The sequence below is a fragment of the Lynx canadensis genome, chromosome B2 (assembly GCF_007474595.2).
Source record: "Lynx canadensis isolate LIC74 chromosome B2, mLynCan4.pri.v2, whole genome shotgun sequence".
Taxonomy (NCBI): Eukaryota; Metazoa; Chordata; class Mammalia; order Carnivora; family Felidae; genus Lynx; species Lynx canadensis.
In genome coordinates, this window is record NC_044307.1 from 2699024 (window position 1) to 2721085 (window position 22062).

The window sequence follows — 22062 nt, forward strand, 5'->3', positions numbered from 1 at the left end:
CGCGAGATCGCGCAGGACTTCAAGACCGACCTGCGCTTCCAGAGCTCGGCCGTGATGGCGCTGCAGGAGGCGTGCGAGGCCTACCTGGTGGGGCTCTTCGAGGACACCAACCTGTGCGCCATCCACGCCAAGCGCGTCACCATCATGCCCAAGGACATCCAGCTGGCGCGCCGCATCCGTGGGGAGCGGGCCTAAAGCTTTGTGGCGTTCTCCGTACACCCTACCCCAAAGGCTCTTTTCAGAGCCCCTCCATTGTCACCAGAAAAGAGCTGTTAAACTTGTAGGGAATATACGGTAGGCTCGGGAACAACACGGGGCGGTTTCCAATAGCTCCTGGGCCACACCAGGCGTGTGCACCCGAAGACTGCAGGAGGTGGCTGTTGTGCTGTGCATCGGGAGGTTTCGCACTGGCTGACCCCTCCTGGTACTTAGCACAAAGGAGCTGTTTGAATATATTGAAACGAACCAGCCATCCTAGAAATGAGCTGTTCTGGGCCACGTGAAGTGATTGAAGGAAAGAAAGTTTTAAAGTTGAGTTTAGGTTTCTGTGCATTGTGCAGTTGGCTTATTTACTTTTGCCAAGTGGCCCCCAGTGCTTTTACATCCGGAATGGGCCTCAATTTGCTTCTCTTACTCGGAGGCATAGAACATGTAGTACCCTCCGTGCTTAAAAAGGTTTCAACGTGATGTTTGACGAGAATAGTCTTCGGTTTTATCCATGTATGTGATTGTGGAAAATGGGCCGGCAATGACCTACATATTCTGACCTGCAGGCTGTCCTCTGAGTTCTCAGGAGCTCTAAAAAGCATAAGGTATTTCCTTGTTTTAAAATTGTGCTTCTCAGTGTGAAGTTGGGTTGTGAGGATTTTCGGGGTTTTTTTTCAAAAGGAATCAGACGGAACTAAGATTTTAAAGCTGTTACTAGTTTCCACAAAAATAATGGGTTTCCTAATAAATTTGTTGTGTCTATTAAATTTGTCCAATTACGTTTTTTTTGAAAAACCTTGTGCTTTTCACATAGGACTATAATTGTTTATTTGCTTGTTTTCATTACAAATCCTAATTCCCATGAGGTTGCAGTTTTTCTCGAGTGTTCTCAGACTGGTCAGCCATCTGGGCCTTATATTCTTTCCCGTATTTGGGGTTTGCCCTTCCAGAGAGGCTGACATCCCAGCTACAGGCTCCTAAAACTTTTTGGAATGTCGGGGAATTGACAAGAAAGACCGTTCTGGAAAAAAAAAGAAAAAGAAAAAGAAAAGAAAAGAAAAGAAAAAGGCCATTCTGACCTGCGGGCCAGAGTCCTCTTATAGAGGAGTTTAGAAATTCTTTAGTGGCTCTTAGTTTTAGAGACTACTTGATGTTATCTCTTACAAGCTTCAAAGATTGATTTCTCCTCACCCTTTCTAGGATTTTTCCCATCATAATAGAGCTGAGGACATATACTGCTTACAGAGCTTGTGGTCCAGGTTCAAACCTTAAAACTGCCAATGACTAGCCATATAACTTCTGGCAGGTACTCATCCTTGCCCTGGGTCTCTATAGCTGTAAACTGTGGCAAATAAGACTGTAGAGCAATCTTAGATTACTTCCTGGCACTTAGTGAATGCTCAGTGAATGTTAGCCCTTGTTAATTATGCCTCTCTTAAGCATAGAGGTTTGGGTTTCCCCCACCCTAGATCTTCTGAAAGTTTTGTGGTTGAAGTGGTGGAAAATGCTTGCTTAAAACATTTTTGTTAATATCCCTTCTTTAGTTCTTGACGTGCATGGTTCTGAAAAAAGGCAGGCTTGTAGCAATATCCCATAATCTGTGTCTGTGTGGATGAGTCCAAAACATAGCAAAATGGCCAGATAGCAAATATTCTGGCCTTTTCAGGCCAAATATTGTCTCCGGCTTTTTTTTTTTTTTTTTTCTTAACACAATTTAAAAAATCTAAAAAGCACTCTTAACTTGAGAGCAACAGAAAACGACACTGTCCCGATTTGGCCTTATGTTGGCTACAGGTTCAACTCCAGGAGCTCTTTGGGGAGAAATACGTTGGCAACTTTAAACTTCCCTAAAGTTTGTCACAGGGAAGAACTAGGTGAGTGTTGATTGCAGTAGAGATTCTAATCATTAGACCTCCCTTCTCATCCAGGCCAGTCACAAAATCCTATCCATTCCCCACCTCACCCTCCTCCCAAACAAATAAGCAAACATATCCTCCCTCCGTTCCAACCTCAAGGTTACTGCCTCAGTTCTCTTGGATGCTAATGTATTCCTGAATTCTTCTGAACCTCTATAACTTGCAGTCCCTCAATTCCCACCCTTCTCATAGTTGATAGTCAACAATTTCTCTGAAGTACAGGTCTGCCTTTGCTCAAACACACAAAAATGCCCACATTGATGTCTCCTGGCTGCTTACAGAAGAGGGTATTCCTGACAGTGTACTTTATTAAATGTTGATGGAGATATGGGGTTTGAATGAGAGCACTGAGAAGAGCACCTTGGAAACCGGACAAAGTCCCATGTCATCTACACAGTCTGTACTTTTGAGGACTACTGGAACCCCTTGAATATTTTCAGCAGGTTTGAGTTTTTCCTAAAGCACATTATCCGGGCAAGGCAATTTTTGTACTTATTATAATGGATTTGCCTAATACTAAAGAGAGAAAGGATCTCGATAAAAAAAAAAAAAAACACTCAATTTAAGTTTGAATTTGAATCCAGGTCATTGGATCCTGAAGCCAAAGTCATTCCTCTTCCTCCCGCTGCAAGGTAGACGTCATTCTGGCTACTGAACATCTCCAAGCTGCAAAAGGCATTCTCTAGAGATATTGTCACCTGCAAAATCCTAGGAAGCAGAACTGGTTTTGAAAGTGGGGTGTGTGGGGTGTATGTGGTGAATTTGGGGCTGCAGGCAACTGTCTGCGCTGCCCCTGTGTTACTTGCTACAGTTGGAAACAAAGTTTACGTCCAAACCAAGGAAACCTGGGTCTTCCTCTAGCAAAAAATCAAAGGCCGAACCTAGGAACAAAGCTTTTGAAAAAAATCTCCACTTGATAGTTGGTAGAAACTTATTGAAACTTGCAACAAACTAGCACAATGCCTTAAACCCAGTGGATATACGTGAAAAGCTGAAAAGATTTTTAAAAATATCTTTCATCTGTTGCGCACGACTCATGAAAACACAAGCCGGCATGTGAACCTGGAGGCTGCTTTCCTCCTTTACAGCTTCAAAGCGTCAAATTCTGTACAATTATTTCCAGCATTTAATCAAATTTGGGGGGCTAACAAACACAGTTCTGGAGTCCAACCGCGAAGGGCGGCTGCCTGAGGGCAGTGGATTGGACGCTCCACCAATCACAGAGCGCCACCGGCTTATATAAGCGCCTGGCCGGAGTCGGGCGGCATTGCACGACTTGCTCTTTGGATTTTGAGTCTCTCTTCCTCTCGCAGTTCCTGCCTCTGGCCATGTCAGAAACCGCGCCTGCCGAGACGGCTGCCCCGGCGCCGGTGGAGAAGTCACCTGCCAAGAAGAAGGCGACCAAGAAAGCTGCGGGCGGTGGCGCGGCGAAACGCAAGGCCACCGGCCCCCCGGTGTCAGAGCTGATCACCAAGGCGGTCGCCGCCTCCAAGGAGCGCAACGGCCTCTCTCTGGCCGCGCTCAAGAAGGCGCTGGCGGCCGCCGGCTACGACGTGGAGAAGAACAACAGCCGCATCAAGCTGGGCCTCAAGAGCCTGGTGAGCAAGGGCACCCTGGTGCAGACCAAGGGCACCGGCGCCTCGGGCTCCTTCAAGCTCAACAAGAAGGCGGCCTCCGGGGAGGCCAAGCCTAAAGCCAAGAAGGCGGGCGCGGCGAAGGCCAAGAAGCCCTCCGGGGCCACCCCCAAGAAGCCAAAGAAGGCTGCGGGAGCCAAGAAGGCGGTGAAGAAAACTCCGAAGAAGGCGAAGAAGCCCGCGGCTGCCGGGGTCAAGAAGGTGGCCAAGAGCCCCAAGAAGGCCAAGGCCGCCGCCAAGCCCAAGAAGGCGGCGAAGAGCCCAGCCAAGCCCAAGGCTGTGAAGCCGAAGGCGGCCAAGCCCAAAGCCGCCAAGCCCAAGGCAGCGAAGCCCAAGGCTGCCAAGGCGAAGAAAGCGGCCCCGAAAAAGAAGTAGGAAATTGGCCTTTGAGAAGGCAGCAAAACCCCAAAGGCTCTTTTCAGAGCCACCCAGAGATTTCTGAAAACAGCTGTACGCTCAGGTCGAACCCTTAATCTTGAGCAATTGCGTCAGCCACCACTGCGGGTTAAGTTAAACCCTGCATCTGCTCCCCTTTCCCCTTTTCGGTTTTTTTCTCTCGATTTCACTTGCAAAGGACGAGTTGGGGACTGAATTTCATTCAGCCCCTTGTGTGTGGATTACTTACGACTTTTATGGGCTGTACTGCAGCGTCTAACAATCTGGGTTACAAAAGGAAAAAGTAAGTTTGCCTTTTTAAAAAGCCCGCGCAACATCCGTAATTGGTTCTTTTCCTGGTTATCCTTGCAGGCAGGAGGATCTTGATTGGTACACGTATTGAGCGCAGATGGGTTGGGCTTTAAAAAGTTCAGTGGCACATTAGGTAGACCCTTAACTATACTGTCCCAGCTCTTTCCCAGAAATAGTGAGTGGCTCTGAAAAGAGCCTTTGGTTTGCAAGTTGCTAGGGAAACCTTATTTGCCCTTGGCCTTGTGGTGGCTCTCGGTCTTCTTGGGCAGCAGCACGGCCTGGATGTTGGGCAGGACGCCGCCCTGCGCGATGGTCACGCGGCCCAGCAGCTTGTTGAGCTCCTCGTCGTTGCGGATGGCCAGCTGCAGGTGGCGCGGGATGATGCGCGTCTTCTTGTTGTCGCGGGCCGCGTTGCCCGCCAGCTCCAGGATCTCGGCCGTCAGGTACTCCAGCACGGCCGCCAGGTACACCGGCGCGCCGGCCCCCACCCGCTCGGCGTAGTTGCCCTTGCGGAGCAGCCGGTGCACGCGGCCCACCGGGAACTGCAGCCCGGCCCGCGACGAGCGCGTCTTGGCCTTGGCGCGAGCCTTGCCGCCCTGCTTCCCGCGTCCGGACATAACGACAAGAAGCAATTCACCAAGGACTAGAATGTGGGTGGGTAGGGTGGGACACAGCTTCATTACTTATAGTCCTCACGCGGCGCCAAAATAAAGCTGCCCCATTGGCTGAAATTCCAGTCTTATTTAAGCCAATGGAATCCTGGCTTTTCAAATACACTTACTTTGATTGGATACAACCACATGATGCCCTCTAGAATTTACCACCAATTAGACACCCGGTTTGTTTAATTTTCTTCGCGTGAGAAGCTGTGCATAAAGAGAACCTAGAGACCCTCGGTTTTTCTCCAGCCTTTCGGCTTGGGGGACGGGGGTGGTTCCTGTGCTCCGTGACAAGACCAGTCAAGGCTAACAAGCTGTGAACAGAGGCACGTAGAGCCCCCTACTCATTTTCTCTCTTATTCTCAAGCCCTTCAGCAACTGCTCCCGGCCCTGCCTGAGCCAGCCAAGTCCGCTCCCGCCCCGAAGGAGGGCTCCAAGGAGGCGGTGACCGAGGCGCCGAAGGACGGCAAGAGGCTCCAGCGCAGCCGCCGGGAGATCGCGCCCCCCGCCCCGTGTACGTGTGCAAGGTGCCTCCAAGGTAGGGGTCAGACGCCCCCACGGGCTTTCTTTCTTTCACAGCCATCTACGCGTTCCAAAACCACTAGTGCCCATTTTATCCCGATTTAGAGGTAGGCAAATGCAATTTTTAAGCTGAAGGCTTTGGTCCGTGCTTCTTAATTTGTGCAAAAGCTACATTTTGGCCTTGTGTTTCCAATAAGATCTAAAGTTGTTGTTGTTGTTGTTGTTTTATTCTCACAAACATCAGACACCCCAAAATAATTTTATTGTGAGTATTTCACTTAACATCTAAATTCTCACACCAAGAATCACTCGTTCGGTTAATTAGTGAGAAAATTTAAATTATGACGAGAAGAAAGATTATCTTTCAGCTTCTAGTGAAAATCTTAACTGGCTGAACATCTATTTCTCTCCCCTTACGGAATACCACCGTTTATCAGTATCTCCCCTGTCCCCGCTCCCCCTTCCCATTGGAAGGCTCTGAATCACATAAATTGGTTTAAAGGAAACTTACCAAGTCACAGTCCCTTTAACATTCCTTACGGTCAATGCTGAGTACGGACCTTTCTGCTACCTCTCATTGTAGGCCTACGTTTTCACCAAGTAACCTAAATGGTGTTGGAATAAAGATGGGGACAGAGAGGAAAATGAGAACCTAAATTAATCACCTCCGTTCACCCCTTAAGGATGAGGATTGCTAATCCAGGCACTACTTTCAGACTTGAATTTTTCTAGGGGTCACTTTTTGCGTGTTTTCCTGGGTATACCTTCCAAGGTACACCTCACTCCACCCCATTTTTCCTAGTGAAGTTCCAGAAAGGTGCATACTGAGCCTGCCTCCTTTATCTCACATTGTAATGCCCTCTTTTCTGGAACCCGTGTCTGTTCGTTGTGATTTTCACGTAGGCAACTCCCATTTTACGGCAACATACATATTTTATGAGAAATAGTTATATTTTTCCAGAATAACAAAATTCAGGGAGAAGAGTGGAATTGTGTTTACATTTTGTAAATATCTTTAATTTCTGGCTTAATAGAAGACAGCTAGATTCATGTACAGTATTTGTTTCTGCAGTCAATCTATTGCAATATGATTGTCAAATGGAAAAGTTAAGTGAGTTTCAGTACTACACAAATAAATTTAGTCTCACACACCCACCAGAAGGGTCTCAGAGACCCCCATGTGTCCCCAGATCATATTTTGAGAAACACTGCCTTTAGGACAAGAAGACATTTCATTTGTTTATTTCATAACCATCCTGTTGGTGGTAGCATTGGGGATACCCTTGGCAGGAGCTGATACACAGAATAATTTGAGAAGGCCTTGTGAATCGGTCTGCATGCCCAATGATGGCTGTCATTAAAATGAAATCCGCTCTCCTGAAATGAAATTTCAGTGAATAAAAAGGCAGGGAGCTCTTTTTTTAGCCTTGAACTGTACAGCGTTTTCATTTTTTTCTTAACTAGGCTCCACGCCCAATGCGGGGCTTGAACTCCTGACCCTGAGATTGAGTCACGTGCTGTACCAACTGAGTGAGCCAGGTGCCAGTTTAATTTTAATTCTCCAATTAGCACGGTTTAAACATGATTCTTTCATACTTTCTTGCCTCCCCTCTCTTTTTACTGTTACTGTTAGTCCGGACATCTAAGATCGGCCTTACTTTCAGTCAGTAATGTCTTGGACGCATTAACTCAAAACTTGTAATCACTACCTCTTCCAGGGCTTCTGGTGAATAAAGAGAGACCAAAATCTCCACTCTAGGGCTTACGTTGGGTGGTTAGCTCTCTGTGACCACGGGTGCACCCGCCTGACTCCAGAGCCTCAAGAACACTTCAGTGGCAGATGCTGTGTTCAAAGGCCAAGTGCATATTACACTTTTCTCTGACAGTCCTTTATCTCGGTCCAGAATAATTTTTTTTTTTAACTCTAACTCACTTTTCTTCCTGAGCTAATTGCTTCATTCTTCTCTGCCAATATAAGACATCACCTTATCAAGGTTAATTTACCAGATTTGGGGTCTCAATCTAAATAAAGAGTTTCAAAAAACAATATAATTACAAATTTTAGAAAAGACACAATGGACTCCTATCCAGGTATGTGTTAAAATACTCATGGGGCGCCTGGGTGCTCAGATGGTTGAGCATCGGACTTTCACTCCGGTCACGATCTCACGGTCTGAGTTCGAGCACCGTGCTGACAGCTCAGAACCTGGAGCCTGCTTCAGATTCCGTGTCTCCCTCTCTCTCTGCCCCTCCCCTGCCCGTGCTCTGTCTCTCTGGCTCTCAAAAATAAATAAACATAGACGAAGTTTTGTAAAGAATACTCATAATAAATTAGTAATTTTAATATTCCACCTTGAACTTCTGAAAGAATTAATATAGTCCACAGAATAAATACGAGGATGCTGTCCGTGTGCTCTCTTTGCACATGTAGCCCCAAATGGTTCTCCCAGTCATTATCAGCTGCATGCCACTTCTTTGAAAAGAATACGAAGTTTTAATTTTTCTAACATTCTTACCCCAAGAGAGTACTAAAAAAATAAGGGGTCAGCAATTGTCCAGTTTCTGATTATTCCATTAATTCCATTAAATACAATATAAATGAAAAAATATAAAAATGTGTTATGTATAATTTTGTTTTAGGGTGTGTACGTACCTATGTATGTGTATAGTGTATTTGGGCTTACAGAGTATATAGCTAAGATGTCAGGATTGCATCTATCTGTATTTTCCATCTCACTGCTGTTCCGTGCTGGGAGCATGAAATAATCAAAAACCAGATAGCCAATGCTTTTGAATTTTTTGGAATCCCCTTGGAGTAAAAGCATTGGAGAAATTAAAATAGAATTTATTTTAGCGTGTGTATAAATAATACATTTATGTATGTGACATACATGAACAAATACATATATACATATACATACACTCATAATTATTTTAGTTGCACGCAGTATTAAGTTTCAGTTGCTTGGAGACAAATATAAATAATTGTATTTGGCCAAATACAAATGTATTAACACTTGCAGGATACCTTAACGTTCTATTACTTTATTTTCAAGATGTGAGTTTAAAATGTTGGTGATGGAATTAAATTAAAAAGCTACAGAACAATCACGTTAATATCAAGAATTGTTTTTTAATTTTGTTTAATGTTTACTTATTTTTGAGATGAAGAGAGAGACAGAGTGTGAGCAGGGGAGGGGCAGAGAGAGAGGGAGACTCAGAATCCAAAGCAGGCTCCAGGCTCTGAGCTGTCAGCGCAGAGCCCGACCGGGTCTTGAACTCAGGAACAATGAGATGGTGACCTGAGCCAAGTCGGACTCTTAACCAACTGAGCCACCCAGGTGCCCCAAGAATTAATTTTAAAAATCCAGTGTTACATTTATACAATGCTATCCCTCAAATTTGAGTGCAAGAATTTTTTATAGTTCCATGTTCTCAAAATACATTCACAAGAACCAACTGGTAAAAAACACTAGTATGTTTGGATTAGAACATGTTTTAGGTACAACTCCATATTCACATCATATGCTCATATTTCTAATATTAATTGGGGTGTACTTCATATTTGTTTTTTTCATACACAAGTGCAGCAACTTTCAAAAGTTACCATTATTGAACATTTTTGTGCAACACCCGAATATTTGCGTGAAAAGTCCATGCCTATATTCTCAATTGTTTGTTCTGTATTATTTTCACAATTAAAGCAGACGTGATATAAAGTCGTTTTATTTTTTTTTCGTGTTTATTCTGAGAGAGCGTGCACGCATGAGTGGGGGAGGGGCAGAGAGAGAAAGAGAATCTCAAGCAGGTTCCACGCTGAGCACAGAGCCCTACACAGGGCCCCATCTCACAAACTGTGAGATCATGATCTGAGCCCAAATCAAGAGTCAGATACTTAACCAACTGAGCCACGCAGGCACCCCAAAAATCATTTAAAAAAATTAAAACACTCAAAAAACACTTACTGGTGGATATTTTTCTTCATTCTAAGCATCTCAGAAAATCTCTGGGAATTATTTTGTCTCTTATGTTTTGTTCCAGTGCATTGAAATTTTTCTTTTAAAGTCACCACTAGTATAAAAATTCAGAAATCTGAAATTATAAGTCATCTAGCAAAGGTATTATAATATGGTTTCCAAAAAGATGTCTGAAGCTATTCAACTTTGAATGTGAGGTCTCCGGCAAAGATTCAGACTAGCTTCTCTCTTCACCCATCTCAAGGCCATCGCCTTTGAGAGACTTCTCATGGCTGGTCAGTCATTTATTTCTTGGCATATTCCAAATTAATCATATTAAATTGTCTCTGTATTTTCATAGGCAATTTGAACAGATGGGAAATTTTGCCTCAAGTGATCAATCGGCAGAATAGTATTTTTTTTTCTGTCCTTGAGTGACAAGCTTATAAATACACAAGAAGTACGTCCACAACTTCTATGTTACTTTATCTTTGACTTTTTGTTTTTATTTTTTTATTATTTAAAAAAAAAAGGTTTTTCTTTTCACATTTATGTTTGAGAGACAAAGAGAGACAGCATGAGCGGGGGAGGGGCAGAGAGAGAGGGCGACACAGAATCCGAAGCGGGCTCCGGGCTCTGAGCTGTCGCACAGAGCCCCGCGCGGGGCTGCAACCCACGAATCCCAAGATCGTGACCTGAGCCCAAGTCGGACACTCAACCAACTGAGTCAGCCAGGCGCCCCTCGAAGTCCACAGTTTACATCAGGTTCACTCTCAGCGGATAATGGTGTGTATCCATCATTATGGCATCACACAGTGTTTTCACTGCCCTCAAAATCCTCTGTGCTCCCTCCACATACTCATCGCTTCCCTCCCCTCAGCCCCTGGAAACCAGTGATCGTTTTACTATCTTTATAATTTTACCTTTTCCGTAAGGCTGTATTGGCTCCTTTCACTCCGTAATATGCATTTTAGGTCCCTGCACGTCTTTTCCGGCTCGTCAGCTCATTTCCTTTTAGCGCCGATAGCGTTGTCTGGCTGCACCAGTTTGCTCATCCAGTCACCGACCAAAGGACGTCTCGGTTGCTTCCAAGTTTTGCCAGTTCTGAAGAAAGCTGCTACATGCGCCTGAGTGCAGGTTTTGTGTGACATGTTTTCAACTCCTTTGGGTAAATACCAAAGAAGGCGATTGCAGGATTACGTGGAAAGCGTATGTACGGGTTTGTAACACTTGACCAAACTCTCTCCCGGGATGGAAGACCCTTTTCCATTTTGCGCTCCCGCCAGCAGCGACCGACGGTTCACCTTGCTCCACGTCCTCGTCAGCATTTGGTGTCCTCAGCGTTCCAGATTTCGACCTTCCTAATTGCTGTGTGGTGGTGTTATCTTTGCCTTTTATTTTTTTAAGTTTTTATTTCTTTTTTGCCGGAGTCCAGCTCCCGCAGGTCCAGGGGTTCCCGAAGGATGAACGGCGTCGGCGAAAAAGTGAAAATAAAACTAAAATAGAAATAAAAATAAAAAACTAAAATAAAAATGGACACAGACAACAGCAGTGTGTGGAACTGGCCCATTTTTTGTAGTAAACGTGGCATTGTATATGCTAGTGATTTCCTTGTAGCATACGTCATCTATCTAACATTACCTAATTTTCAAAATGTTCCTGTGTATAAAGGACCTTTAAGAAATAACATGGATGGGGCGCCTGGGTGGCGCAGTCAGTTAAGCGTCCGACTTCAGCCAGGTCACGATCTCACGGTCCGTGAGTTCGAGCCCCGCGTCGGGCTCTGGGCTGATGGCTCAGAGCCTGGAGCCTGTTTCCGATTCTGTGTCTCCCTCTCTCTCTCTGCCCCTCCCCCGTTCATGCTCTGTCTCTCTCTGTCCCAAAAATAAATAAACGTTGAAAGAAAAAAAAAGAAAGAACATGGTGATTTCCCCCTAACTTTCCCGCATACCCTTTGAGTATAGGTTAATTTCTTACATTATTCCATTATGCATCTGCGTTTATCTATAATCTACAAAGCATTTGCTTTGCTGTTCTCGTGAAAGGCCCTCCATTTCTCAACACCTCAAGTGGAACAGTTACAGGGACATGACCTCCTAACCACATGAGGCCAGAACAACAATGTGTCTGCTTCGGTCCAAGGGGCCAAAAAGGGGCCGAAAAGGCCTTAGAAACCCATGCCCCATACATTCTCAGAGAGACAATGCACCTAGGAGCCAATGAACTGACTAGGTTCAGTCATCATCTGGAATGCCTCCGGGGGACCAGGTGGGCCTTGGGGTTGAAGTCACCTGTGCCCAGAGATACACTCCTTAGTTGCCGGAGTGGGGCTTTCAAATCCACATGTCTCTCTTTTACAGGCCCTCTTTGCCGGCAAACGTATGAGGCTATCCTTCCTGTACGAAGAGGAGTCTCCATAGGGAATGGCGAGGGCTAAACATAAGGCCCCGCAATTTCTTGCAGAACCTTATTTTCTTCCCTAATGGTTCTTTTCCCAGGGGCCTGCCGAGGGCGATTCCCCGACAGACAATACCCCAGGTAGTTTTAAGGCCAAATTACCTAAAAGCGGGAGGACAAGAAGCTTCACTGTTGGTGGGGCCGCCCTGCAGTCACCAATCCGTCCACAGCCGGGGCCCTGCCACTCAGGCTGGGTTAGCTTGGCTTCCAGCAATTTATTTTGAGAGAGAGAGAAAGAGAGCACGAATGGGGGAGGGGCAGAGAGAGAGGGAGAGAGAGAGTCCCAAGCAAGCTCTGTGCTATCAATCAGCACAGAGTCCAGCTCGGGGCTCAAACTAACAAACCGTGAGATCATGAGCTGAAATCAAGTGTCAGACATTCAAGCAACTGTACCACCCGGGTGCCCCTAATTTTTTTATAGCGATGGTAATCTATAACGTTACTTCATTGTTACTACTTTCATGAGAAGTTTACTCTAGTTTTCAAATAATCAAAAGTAATTTCTTTTTTGAGAGAGTGCAAGCAAGGGAGGGGCAGAGAGAGAGGGAGCACAGAGCCTGACACGGGGCTCGATCTCCCAACCACGAAATCACGACCTGAACCTAAACTAAGAGTTGGACGCTTGACCAACTGAGCCACCCAGGTGCCCCTCAGATGTTTTGTTTTGTTTTTTTAAAAAGCTCTGCAAAGTTTCCCGGGCTTGTCAGTAAATCTGTTACTCTACTGACTTTATACCGCTTGAAAAGCTCTAAAATTTAATTTCTCCTCTTCCGGATTCCTTTATGCAAAATTCACTGATGTTATATCGGAAAATTTTCCTCTGCTTCTGGATCTTAGCGGTAATGTTCCTAACAATCTTGTCAAAAGACAGAAGGCTTTTGATTTTGTTGAAATGTGTTTGATGGGCTAAGGTGAAGCCACCGCACAAAGAAACCTGGAGCAGAGACGCACATTATTGATGACGCCCTACATGCCGGAGGGAACCTTAAAGATCGTCTTGTTAAACCCTCCTCTAATTTACAGTTGAGCAATCGGAAACGAGACAGGTCAGATGACAAGCCCTCTAGCACGCCAGAACTCAGGTCTGTGGGATTCCTTTCCAGTGCCTGTGCGTGTGTGCGTGTGTGCGGGCATGTGTGCACAGACGATTCAGGAAAAGCACGAGCTGGAGAGGAAAGAAAGCATGACTCATCCATCCGGCATATATTTACCGTTATATGCCAGGGATTACGCCCACCAATGACATGGATTGTAACACACATTTACTTTTAAAAATTAGTAATTTTATTATAAAAGACAAGTATGCTTTTAATTAGTAACATAGAGGCAAAAACCTTTAAGATGTCATAAGGAGAGGTAAATAGGAAACAGGGCGTTCGTTGTTCAGTAGAGATCGTAGGGGCGAAAGAGTCCAGAGCTATTCTTGCACTACATCTGTGAGATGCTAGATACTTGGAACGCACGCACACCAGACTCGTGTCAGTCGGTAATCATGAGGCCTGGAGTCAGCCCCGCTCTGGGGACACCAGGAGTCTGGGAACAAAAATAAAGCCTGTGGCTGCTGAGCAGACTCCTGGGCGAGCTTCCGTGGGGCCAGGCGCCGGCCCTGCATCTGCCCCGCGGGCTGGTGCTCGGAGAGAACAGATGGACGAGAGTCACACACACTTGAATCACGTAGCTGGCTCGGCCCCCTCGTACGCCGAACCTCTCTCTTCCCCTCTGCTGCTTGCCGGGTTTCTGATTTAAGGAAGGCACTGTGGTGAGAGCGCTGAAACGCAGTCTGAGTCTCTCTGTGCCGTGCCCTCCGCGGGAGATCGCCGGGACCTCGAGGTAATTTCTTGCCTGATACCAGTGAGGCTGCCCGGTCCTAGCCACGGAGGGGGGTCACTGGGAGGGAGGCGGCGAGAAGGAACGTGCGGGAGCATTCCGGGCAGAGGGAGAGGTAGTGCGAAGGCCGGAGGGGCCAGGGAGGCTGGGGCAGAGGAGGCCAGCTGGACCCTGGGGATCGGAGGCCCGAGGCAGCCCTGGGCCGGAGCACCTGACCCCTCAGAGACCAGGGTAAGGGCTCGGAAGTGTTGAAGCTGATCTGACGAAGTCCCAGGGATCTCTGGGCTGCTGGGGGGATGCAGGGGCGAGGGGCTGGGAGCATTCAGCAGGTGGAAGCTGTTCAGTGGCCAGGACAGAGGGGGTGGGGCGTGGAATAGGATGGTGGAGGGGGCGGAGTGAGGGACTCGGGGTCTGCTTCCGTCCATCCCTCAGTCGCGGCGGAGGGGGCCTTCCTCCCCAGTCTTCTCCCTCTGCACGCTTCCGCGGAGTAAACCTCTCTAAAATGTCACTTGCCTCGTTAATAACGCTTTTCACAAGAATGCTTCTTTCTACACAAATGAATCCAGACTGGTTATCCTGGGGACCGTGTGGCTTGAGCCCTGAATGCTGGGGTTTGCTTTGAAGAATTTGCCCATTCTGTTCCACCTCCCTCAGAACACACCATACCAGATCATGATTCGGGAATCATATATCTCACGTATAAAGCTCCTTCTGTTGTCGTACATCATGATCTATGTCCTTTAGGACAGTGACCATGTTTTTGCTTTTGTTTTTTTTTTTAAGTTTATTTATTTTGAGAGAGAGCATGCAAGCAGGGGAGAGGCAGAGAGGGAGCGAATCCCAAGCAGGCTCCACACTCTCAGCGCAGAGACTGACACGGGGCTCAAACTCACACACTGAGAGACCATGCCCTGAGCTGAAGTCTAGAGTCAGACGCTTAACCGACTGAGCCACCCAGACGCCCCTGATGGTGTTGTTTTTTTTTTTTTTTTTATCACCTGCTTCTCCAAGGACACAACAATAATTGATCCCCTTTCTCCAAAGGGGGACCCCTTTCTCTCTTCAGTTCTCTTTGCCCCCCAAAGACACACACATTTATTTTCATTTCTTTCCTTCTAGGCTTGTACAACACGTCTGTGAGAAGGACAAGAAAACAAAGTCAAGTCTGAGGTTTGGGGATCGCTGTCCCAGCACCAGCAGCTCCCACGTGCCTCGTCTTTCCCAGAGCGTGTTCTCACTCCATGTCAATTACGCTTCCAGCAAGTGGGGGGGGGGGGGTCCCTCAGCGTCTCTGACAGATTTTACAGAGAGACGACTTGCTGACCTATCGGGTGCATACGTATCAGGTGGCCAGGGGAGGGAGGCTTCTGAGGCATCTACAAGGAGGTGACTGCTGTAAAGGCCAAATGCCTCTGCGCCACATTTCGAGGAGAGCTGAGTTCCCCTATGTTCTTAGGGTCGAGGGTACATAGAGGCGCTCCAGTATCACGGTGGGCCCGGCACAGGTGGCCCCCCACCTGTGTTTCAGTGTCCCGCTCGTTTATTCTCTTCCGGCTGAAGCTGAATGTCAGTGTCAGTGCTGCTGCCTTCGTTCAAAGCCGGCGGGCTGGCGCACCCACAGACAAGGCTGTCCACCTCGTCTCACGCTTGTGCTTACTCCCGTGTCCAGGGTCAGCTTCCGGGAACCATTCAGCTAGACACGTGGACCTTCCGGCTTACCCAGGGCTGACGCCTCTCCAGGTCTTCTGCGAGCGGATCTATCAGCACTGCCGACTGTTTCTGGGGGTACCCCAGCATCTCGGAAGCCTCCCAGCAGCTCTCTCCTGTAACATTGCCGTGCTGTAGCCTGTGCGATCAAAGTCACCAGGGTCTGCATTCCCGCAGAGCAGTAGTGGCCCTTCGGGAGCATGCCAGGCAGACCGGATTTAGGCTGTCCCAGTGACTGGGGGGAGGTGCACCCCTGACAGAAGCGGACGGGCTGCTGGGTGTCCTATGAAGAACGGAGTCAGGGGACACGCGACTTCCAAGTGTCTCCGGGTGAATCTGAAGGTGCGGGACCTGTTGTGGATCAAGCCCAGAACCCGGAAGCACGAGGTCTTTGCCCACGTGTTTGTGTGTAGTTTAGGGGACACTGAGGTTTCCGACAAATCCGGATTGTGTTGTTCCTTTCACATGCTCATGTCCCCCAAGAATCACTGGTGTTTACAAAAAGAAAAAAAAAAGTCGCCTCACTGAGAGTTAAGTCTCTTTTCAGTGTTTGAACACCCGAGCCAACCCTACAAGGTCTTTGTGGCTCCAGGATGATTCTACACACAGGTTCTGTGAGGACTGTTGTGTCAACCTGACAGAGCCGTGCACTACCCAGATACTGGGTCAGACATTATTCTGGGTATTTCTGTCAAGGGGGTTTTGGATGACAGCGACATTTAAATTGGTAGACTTAAGGGGCTCCTGGGTGACTCAGTCGGTTAAGCATCCGACTTCGGCTCAGGTCATGATCTCGCGGTTCATGCGTTTGAGCTCAGCGTCCAGCTCTGTGCTGACAGCTCGGAACCCGGAGCCTCCTTCAGATTGTGTGTCTCCCTCTCTCTCTCTCTCTCTGCCCCTCCCCTGCTAGCACTCTGTCTCTCAAAAATGAATAATAAACCATTAGAAAAATTAAAAATAAATCGGTAGACTTAATTTGTAAACAGATTGTTCTCCCTGATGTGGGTGGGCCACATTCAATCAGTTGAAATCAGGAAAAGGAACAAAAAGGCTGTCTGTCCCTCCCTTGACTAAGAATTACTCATGTCTGGCTGCTTTTGAGCTGGGGTATTGGCTTCTTCCTGCCTTTGGACTCAGACTGAAACATGGGCTCTGCCTGGGTGTCAAACCTGCGGGTCTTCAGGCTGGAACAGCATGGCCTCCCTGGGTCTCCCAGTTCCTGACTCACCCGGCAGCTCTCGGGCCTTGTCAGCCTCCCCAGTCACAGGAGCCGGGTCCTTGTAAGAAACGCCTTAATATATATACACATCCATCCTACTGGTTTCACTGCTCACCAGTACAGGTGCAAATACTCAACTACTTCTCTATGTGTTTTTGTGTAGGACGCAAGCATTCATGTTGAAGTCATCTCCTTTATTGTTAAAATAACTGTCTCTTATTTCATTTTTATATAATAGTTACACTGTTTCATGACCTTTAGAAATTGTGCATGCATTTAAGTGTTATTACCTAAGAATTTAACTTTAGGCTGGAAAAAGGGGCCACTAAAAATAGATATAAAAGGGGAGCCCGGGGAATGACCCACATGAGAACCACTGCCTTTCATAAATGAAGTCCAGGAAATGTAACCTGTTTATTAAGCTACACGAGCCCAGAACTCCCGGCGTGTGCATAAGCACGGGTCACGGCTCCCTCCTCTCCTCCCCCTGGCCTCAGCAGCCCTGGCCTGGAGCCTCTGCCCTGATGCCTTGAAATTTAAAGGTTCTCCCCAGGGGTGGCTCAGTCCATTAAGTGTCCGACTTTGGCTCAGGTCGTGATCTCATGGTTCATGAGTTCAAGCCCCGTATGTTTGGGGCTCTCTGCTCTCAGCACAGAGCCTGCTTCTGTCCCCTCTTTCTGCCCCTCCCCTGCTCACATTCTTTTCCTCAAAAACAAATAAATATCTATACATATGAGGTTCTCCCCAAATTAATATCCTTGGGATTCCAGTGTTCCCTTACAGCTTTTCATAATTTCTCCCTCAAAATGATGTAAGCACAGACCTTTGGCTGAGGCACTTATTTGGTTCTTCTTTCTGTCACTGGGATTCTTGCACACCTGCAGGGGTGGGGTCCTCGTCCCGTAGTCTACCCGACCCCCTTCCTAGTACTTGTCAGGCCCTCAGTCAACGCGTTTAAGCTGAAGCAGTCCTAGTCAGTCGTGATGCCAGGAATACTTACACGTATGTTCAACGCTGTAGGAGTTGAGAGAAAGTTCTTAACCCTATTCAAGTCTGGAAAATAATTTCCTTGTGCGTTTTGCTAACTTGTTTTGTGTTTTAATACCGCATGTCTGCTTTTCTCGTGAAACCTCCCAAGAGGCAGAATAGGTGACATCAGAAAAGGCGAGCTTCTGAAACAGGGGCTCAGTAGAAGTTGAAAGCAATTAGGAAGCAGCCGGGGCACCTGGGTGGCTCAGTCGGTTGAACGTCTGACTTGGTTTCCACTCAGGTCATGATCTCGCTGTTCGTGGGATCCAGCCTCGAGTTGGGATCTGAGATGACAGTGCAGAGCCTGCTTGGGATTCTCTCTCTCTCTCTCTCTCTCTGCCCTTTCCCCGCTTGCACGCTCTTTCTTTCTCTCTCTAAATAAATAAATAAATAAATAAATGTAAAAAAAATAAATAAGCCTTAAAAGAAAAGGTATTAGGAAGCAGATAAACGAGCCATCTGCAGAAACAATACACATTTAAAGGGGTTTGGACAGTTGTGGGTGAGGAGACGCTTCCATATCCAGGAACCTAACAGGTGCCTAAGGGAAGTTGTGGTCAAATTAATGTCATGTGCCCGATACAATGTCCTGAGGGCTGGTAAACTGCATGAAATCTAGGAAGGAGTGAGAAAAAAAAAAAAAAGGGTTAAGCTTTTGTCAGTACATTTTGTTCAACCTGGAAGGAAGTTTTCAATGAAGAAAACATGAATTTCTCTAGGCTGGACAAAGGCCATTTTCAGATAATGTAACTTGGGGAAAAGCCTCTCCTTTAGGATAAGATTCTCTCATCTGTTTTTTATGTCCCAATCTGTCCCTTTGTGCTCTAAAAGTTGTTCTTTAGAGACACGATGAAAAAAAGTATTACTTGGGGTACATCACGTGGATCACTGAAGATACCAGCCAGTCTGGTGTAAGACAGTGAAGTGACATTCAGGTTGGGATGAGCTCAAGTCAATTTCCCCAAGACTGATCAGCAGTGCCATAAATTAATCAAGATACTTTGAACAACAAAGGGTTAGAGGCCTGGATCACCAAAGTGCAAATAACCCACAAAATCTAGCATTGGGTTCTTTATTTTTCTCTCCTTTCAGGAATTTCAAGTTTCTAAATGCTGAAGTGCAATGGACCTGATGTGTGAACCCTGTACAGAGGGACCACAAATGCCTTCTGCGTGCTCCTGTCCATTCTGCGCAGATTTCAGAAGCCTCCTTCCCGGGTTCTTCAAAACATCTTTCCTGCTGAGAGGTGCAAGTCATATCTACCTATTCCTATACCTGTACCCGTACCTATGCCATCCACACCCATCTCTACACACACACGTTCCCCAGGCCGAGGATCTGTGTGGTAGATAACTTAATCCCTCTAAATCCTCTCATTTCCTCCCCTGGATTTTATCTGCCGAGTCCCTCATGCTGTAAAACAGAAATACCAGAGTTTACCGCCAATTATCTGCACTAATGGATTAATGGACAGGATCAAAGGCATATGTGGTCTGAAAGTAGTGATGAAAATAACCAAATATATGGTAAATTCACTGTCATCAACTATCTTTTTTTCATTTTTTTCATGTTTACTTATTTTTGAGAGAGAGAGAGCGTGAGTGGGGGAGGCCCAGAGAGGGTGACACAGAATCTGAAGCCCAACGTTAGGGCTCACCCCCATGAACCACAAGATCATGACCTGAGCCAGTCGGACGCTTAACCAACCGAGCCACCCAGGCGCCCCTGTCATCAACCGTCTCGAAGGGCGATGGAAGGAGAAACGATACATAGACTTAAAAATATTTCTTTTCTAACAGAATTGAGGAAGGGATATACACACATACATACACTCGAATACATAAAACATATACAACACACACACACACGCACACACACACACACACATGTATAAGCCAGAGACCTGTCCCAAAGATTTTGAGAAGCTGAGTAGACAGAAAAGTTTACAGGAGCTGGAGGTGGGTTCTGGCTGAATTGCAGCCCACATTTTGAGTTTTCTGAATTCATGGGCCTTTTTAATAGCCTGTCAGTCTTTTTCTCCTACACCCTCAAAGAAACTAATTCTATCTACAGAAACCCTGTACTGTATTTAATTCTCATTTATAAGGTTTCCTCTAGGACACATGAGATGATGGGACCTTGATTTTTGTGCAAGATTCTTTCCCTTATATTTTTCAGTATAGCATTTGCTACATAAAGGGAGTATGTGTAACATACATCTTAAGTGTAAAACAAGTTGTATCAAACACCCATGATGAACTTCTAGCACTAAATCTGGAATGTTAATAACTAGTTATTTACCTCAGTCACTGAGGTGTGCGCTTCCTGATTTTTAAAAACTCGCACATGGAGCTCTTAAAGTTTTTTGAATCCTATACTTACACGTGCTTCTATAGAAGCTTAAATAATAATGTATTTTTGAGTTCTAGAGAGTGCTATCATATATGAACCTCCTGAGGTTTAGGTTTCTGAAATTTAACCAAGCACTGCTGTGTACCTTAATCTTTTTCCTGCTATGTGGACTCCTAGCGAGTGAATGTACCGCAATATATCTGTTTAGTCTTTTTGGCCATGAGTATGTGGCTGCATCTACTACTTTGCCACTAAGAATGGAGAATATTCTCACCCAGACACCTGTGGGTGGAACTGAGTCACTGGAGTACGGACATTGGACAAAGGGCATTATCAAAAAGTTCAGCAAACCCAACTCAAATGTAGAAGTGTTTCCACCACCCCCCCCCCACCAAGACCAAAATATTTTTAAATATGCCATTCCTAAGGCTTAAAGCGGAGAGAAGGATTTGTACTCCCTGAATCGGGGGTGAAGGAACAGCCTTCTCTGACTTTTCTCATTTTCTTTCCAAACGTCTTCCCATAGAAACAGGAAATGCAAGGCGCACAGAGAGAAAGAAAACATGGGATGGATTCTCCGATAGGAAAGGCAGGGAACAGAACCCAACCCCTCCCCTAAAGAGGAATTTCACTCAGAGAAACGAGGGAGTGAGTCCAGCAGCGGTTCCTCACGCCAAGCCACGCGGCCCAGAATCACCCCAGTGAGGACAGACTACCACCGGGCAGCCGGCGGTAAAGTTTAAACTCCGCGCGCTGCGCCCTGGTTGGCTGCCCAGACCAACGTGGCCACCGATGAACGGGGATCTTCCATTTCCTTCTGCTGCCTTTCTAACTTGCGAGTGGCGAATCCAAACCTGGGGGAGCAGAGCTGGCACCATCCCCAAAAGAAACAGTAGTGAATACAAGGATGTGTGCGCTTCTCAGCGCGTGTCCAGGGCTTCGCTCTAAGGTGCGCCTGGGAGCTAAGGACAGAGCTTTGTGGTCATGGAACCTCCTGCCAGGCTGACGTGTTCAAAGCTGACCAGGTTTTGTTTGAGACAAAGGGTGCTTTCTTTCAGTAGGCTTGTCTGATCACGAATGTGATCCTTCCTGACCGAAACCCACAGAAATACGTCTCTGGAGTTATTTCAACTTGCTGTACACTGTAATCTCTAGCGAGACGAAAACACGGGGCTCAGATACGGTTTCTTTCCAGAAAACAAAGACCCAGTGTAAATAAGTGCCAGTTCCCTTTAGAAGACTGAGTGGCTCTGAAAAGAGCCTTTGGGGTGTGGACCGAGCCTTACCGATTGCTCTGCAGCCGGCGGGCTCACTTGGCGCTGGTGTACTTGGTGACGGCCTTGGTGCCCTCGGACACGGCGTGCTTGGCCAGCTCCCCGGGCAGCAGCAGGCGCACGGCCGTCTGGATCTCCCGGGACGTGATGGTCGAGCGCTTGTTGTAATGCGCCAGGCGCGACGCCTCGCCCGCGATGCGCTCGAAGATGTCGTTGACGAACGAGTTCATGATGCCCATGGCCTTGGACGAGATGCCGGTGTCGGGGTGCACCTGCTTCAGCACCTTGTACACGTACACCGAGTAGCTCTCCTTGCGGCTGCGCTTGCGCTTTTTCCCGTCCTTCTTCTGCGCCTTGGTCACCGCCTTCTTGGAGCCCTTCTTCGGCGCCGGGGCGGACTTGGCTGGCTCAGGCATGATCGGGAATCCCCGTTAAAGGACTTGAAAACAGAAAGAATGAGTAGGAGGCTCTAAGTGTCCTTTTTATCCACAGCTTCTTAAACAAAGGAGGCACTGGACGAAATCCTGTAGCTAATTGGCGAGTTCTGCAAACGTCACGTATTAATTTTGTCCAATCAAAGTAAGTGTATTTGAAAACCAGCATCCCATTGGTTACA

The 22062-nt window shown here is 46.9% G+C and overlaps 3 protein-coding genes and 1 long non-coding RNA gene across 4 annotated transcripts; 2 read left to right on the forward strand and 2 right to left on the reverse strand.

Moving 5' to 3' along the window:
• Positions 1-3429: 3429 nt before the first annotated feature.
• On the forward strand, positions 3430-4176 carry H1-5 (H1.5 linker histone, cluster member). Its single transcript, XM_030316959.1, has one exon. It carries the CDS (start codon positions 3452-3454, stop codon positions 4130-4132), a length of 681 nt encoding a protein of 226 aa, XP_030172819.1. The 5' UTR covers positions 3430-3451; the 3' UTR covers positions 4133-4176.
• A 474-nt stretch (positions 4177-4650) lies between these two features.
• LOC115514808 (histone H2A type 1-E) lies at positions 4651-5061 on the reverse strand. The gene has a single exon (XM_030316995.1). It carries the CDS (start codon positions 5059-5061, stop codon positions 4669-4671), a length of 393 nt encoding a protein of 130 aa, XP_030172855.1. The 3' UTR covers positions 4651-4668.
• Positions 5062-13805: 8744 nt separating this feature from the next.
• On the forward strand, positions 13806-15667 carry LOC115514848. Its single transcript, XR_003969109.1, has 3 exons — positions 13806-13868; positions 14985-15035; positions 15535-15667. It is a non-coding gene; the product is annotated as an uncharacterized LOC115514848 (long non-coding RNA).
• Positions 15668-21455: 5788 nt separating this feature from the next.
• Positions 21456-21884, reverse strand: LOC115514822 (histone H2B type 1-K). The gene has a single exon (XM_032593091.1). It carries the CDS (start codon positions 21860-21862, stop codon positions 21482-21484), a length of 381 nt encoding a protein of 126 aa, XP_032448982.1. The 5' UTR covers positions 21863-21884; the 3' UTR covers positions 21456-21481.
• Positions 21885-22062: the final 178 nt, after the last annotated feature.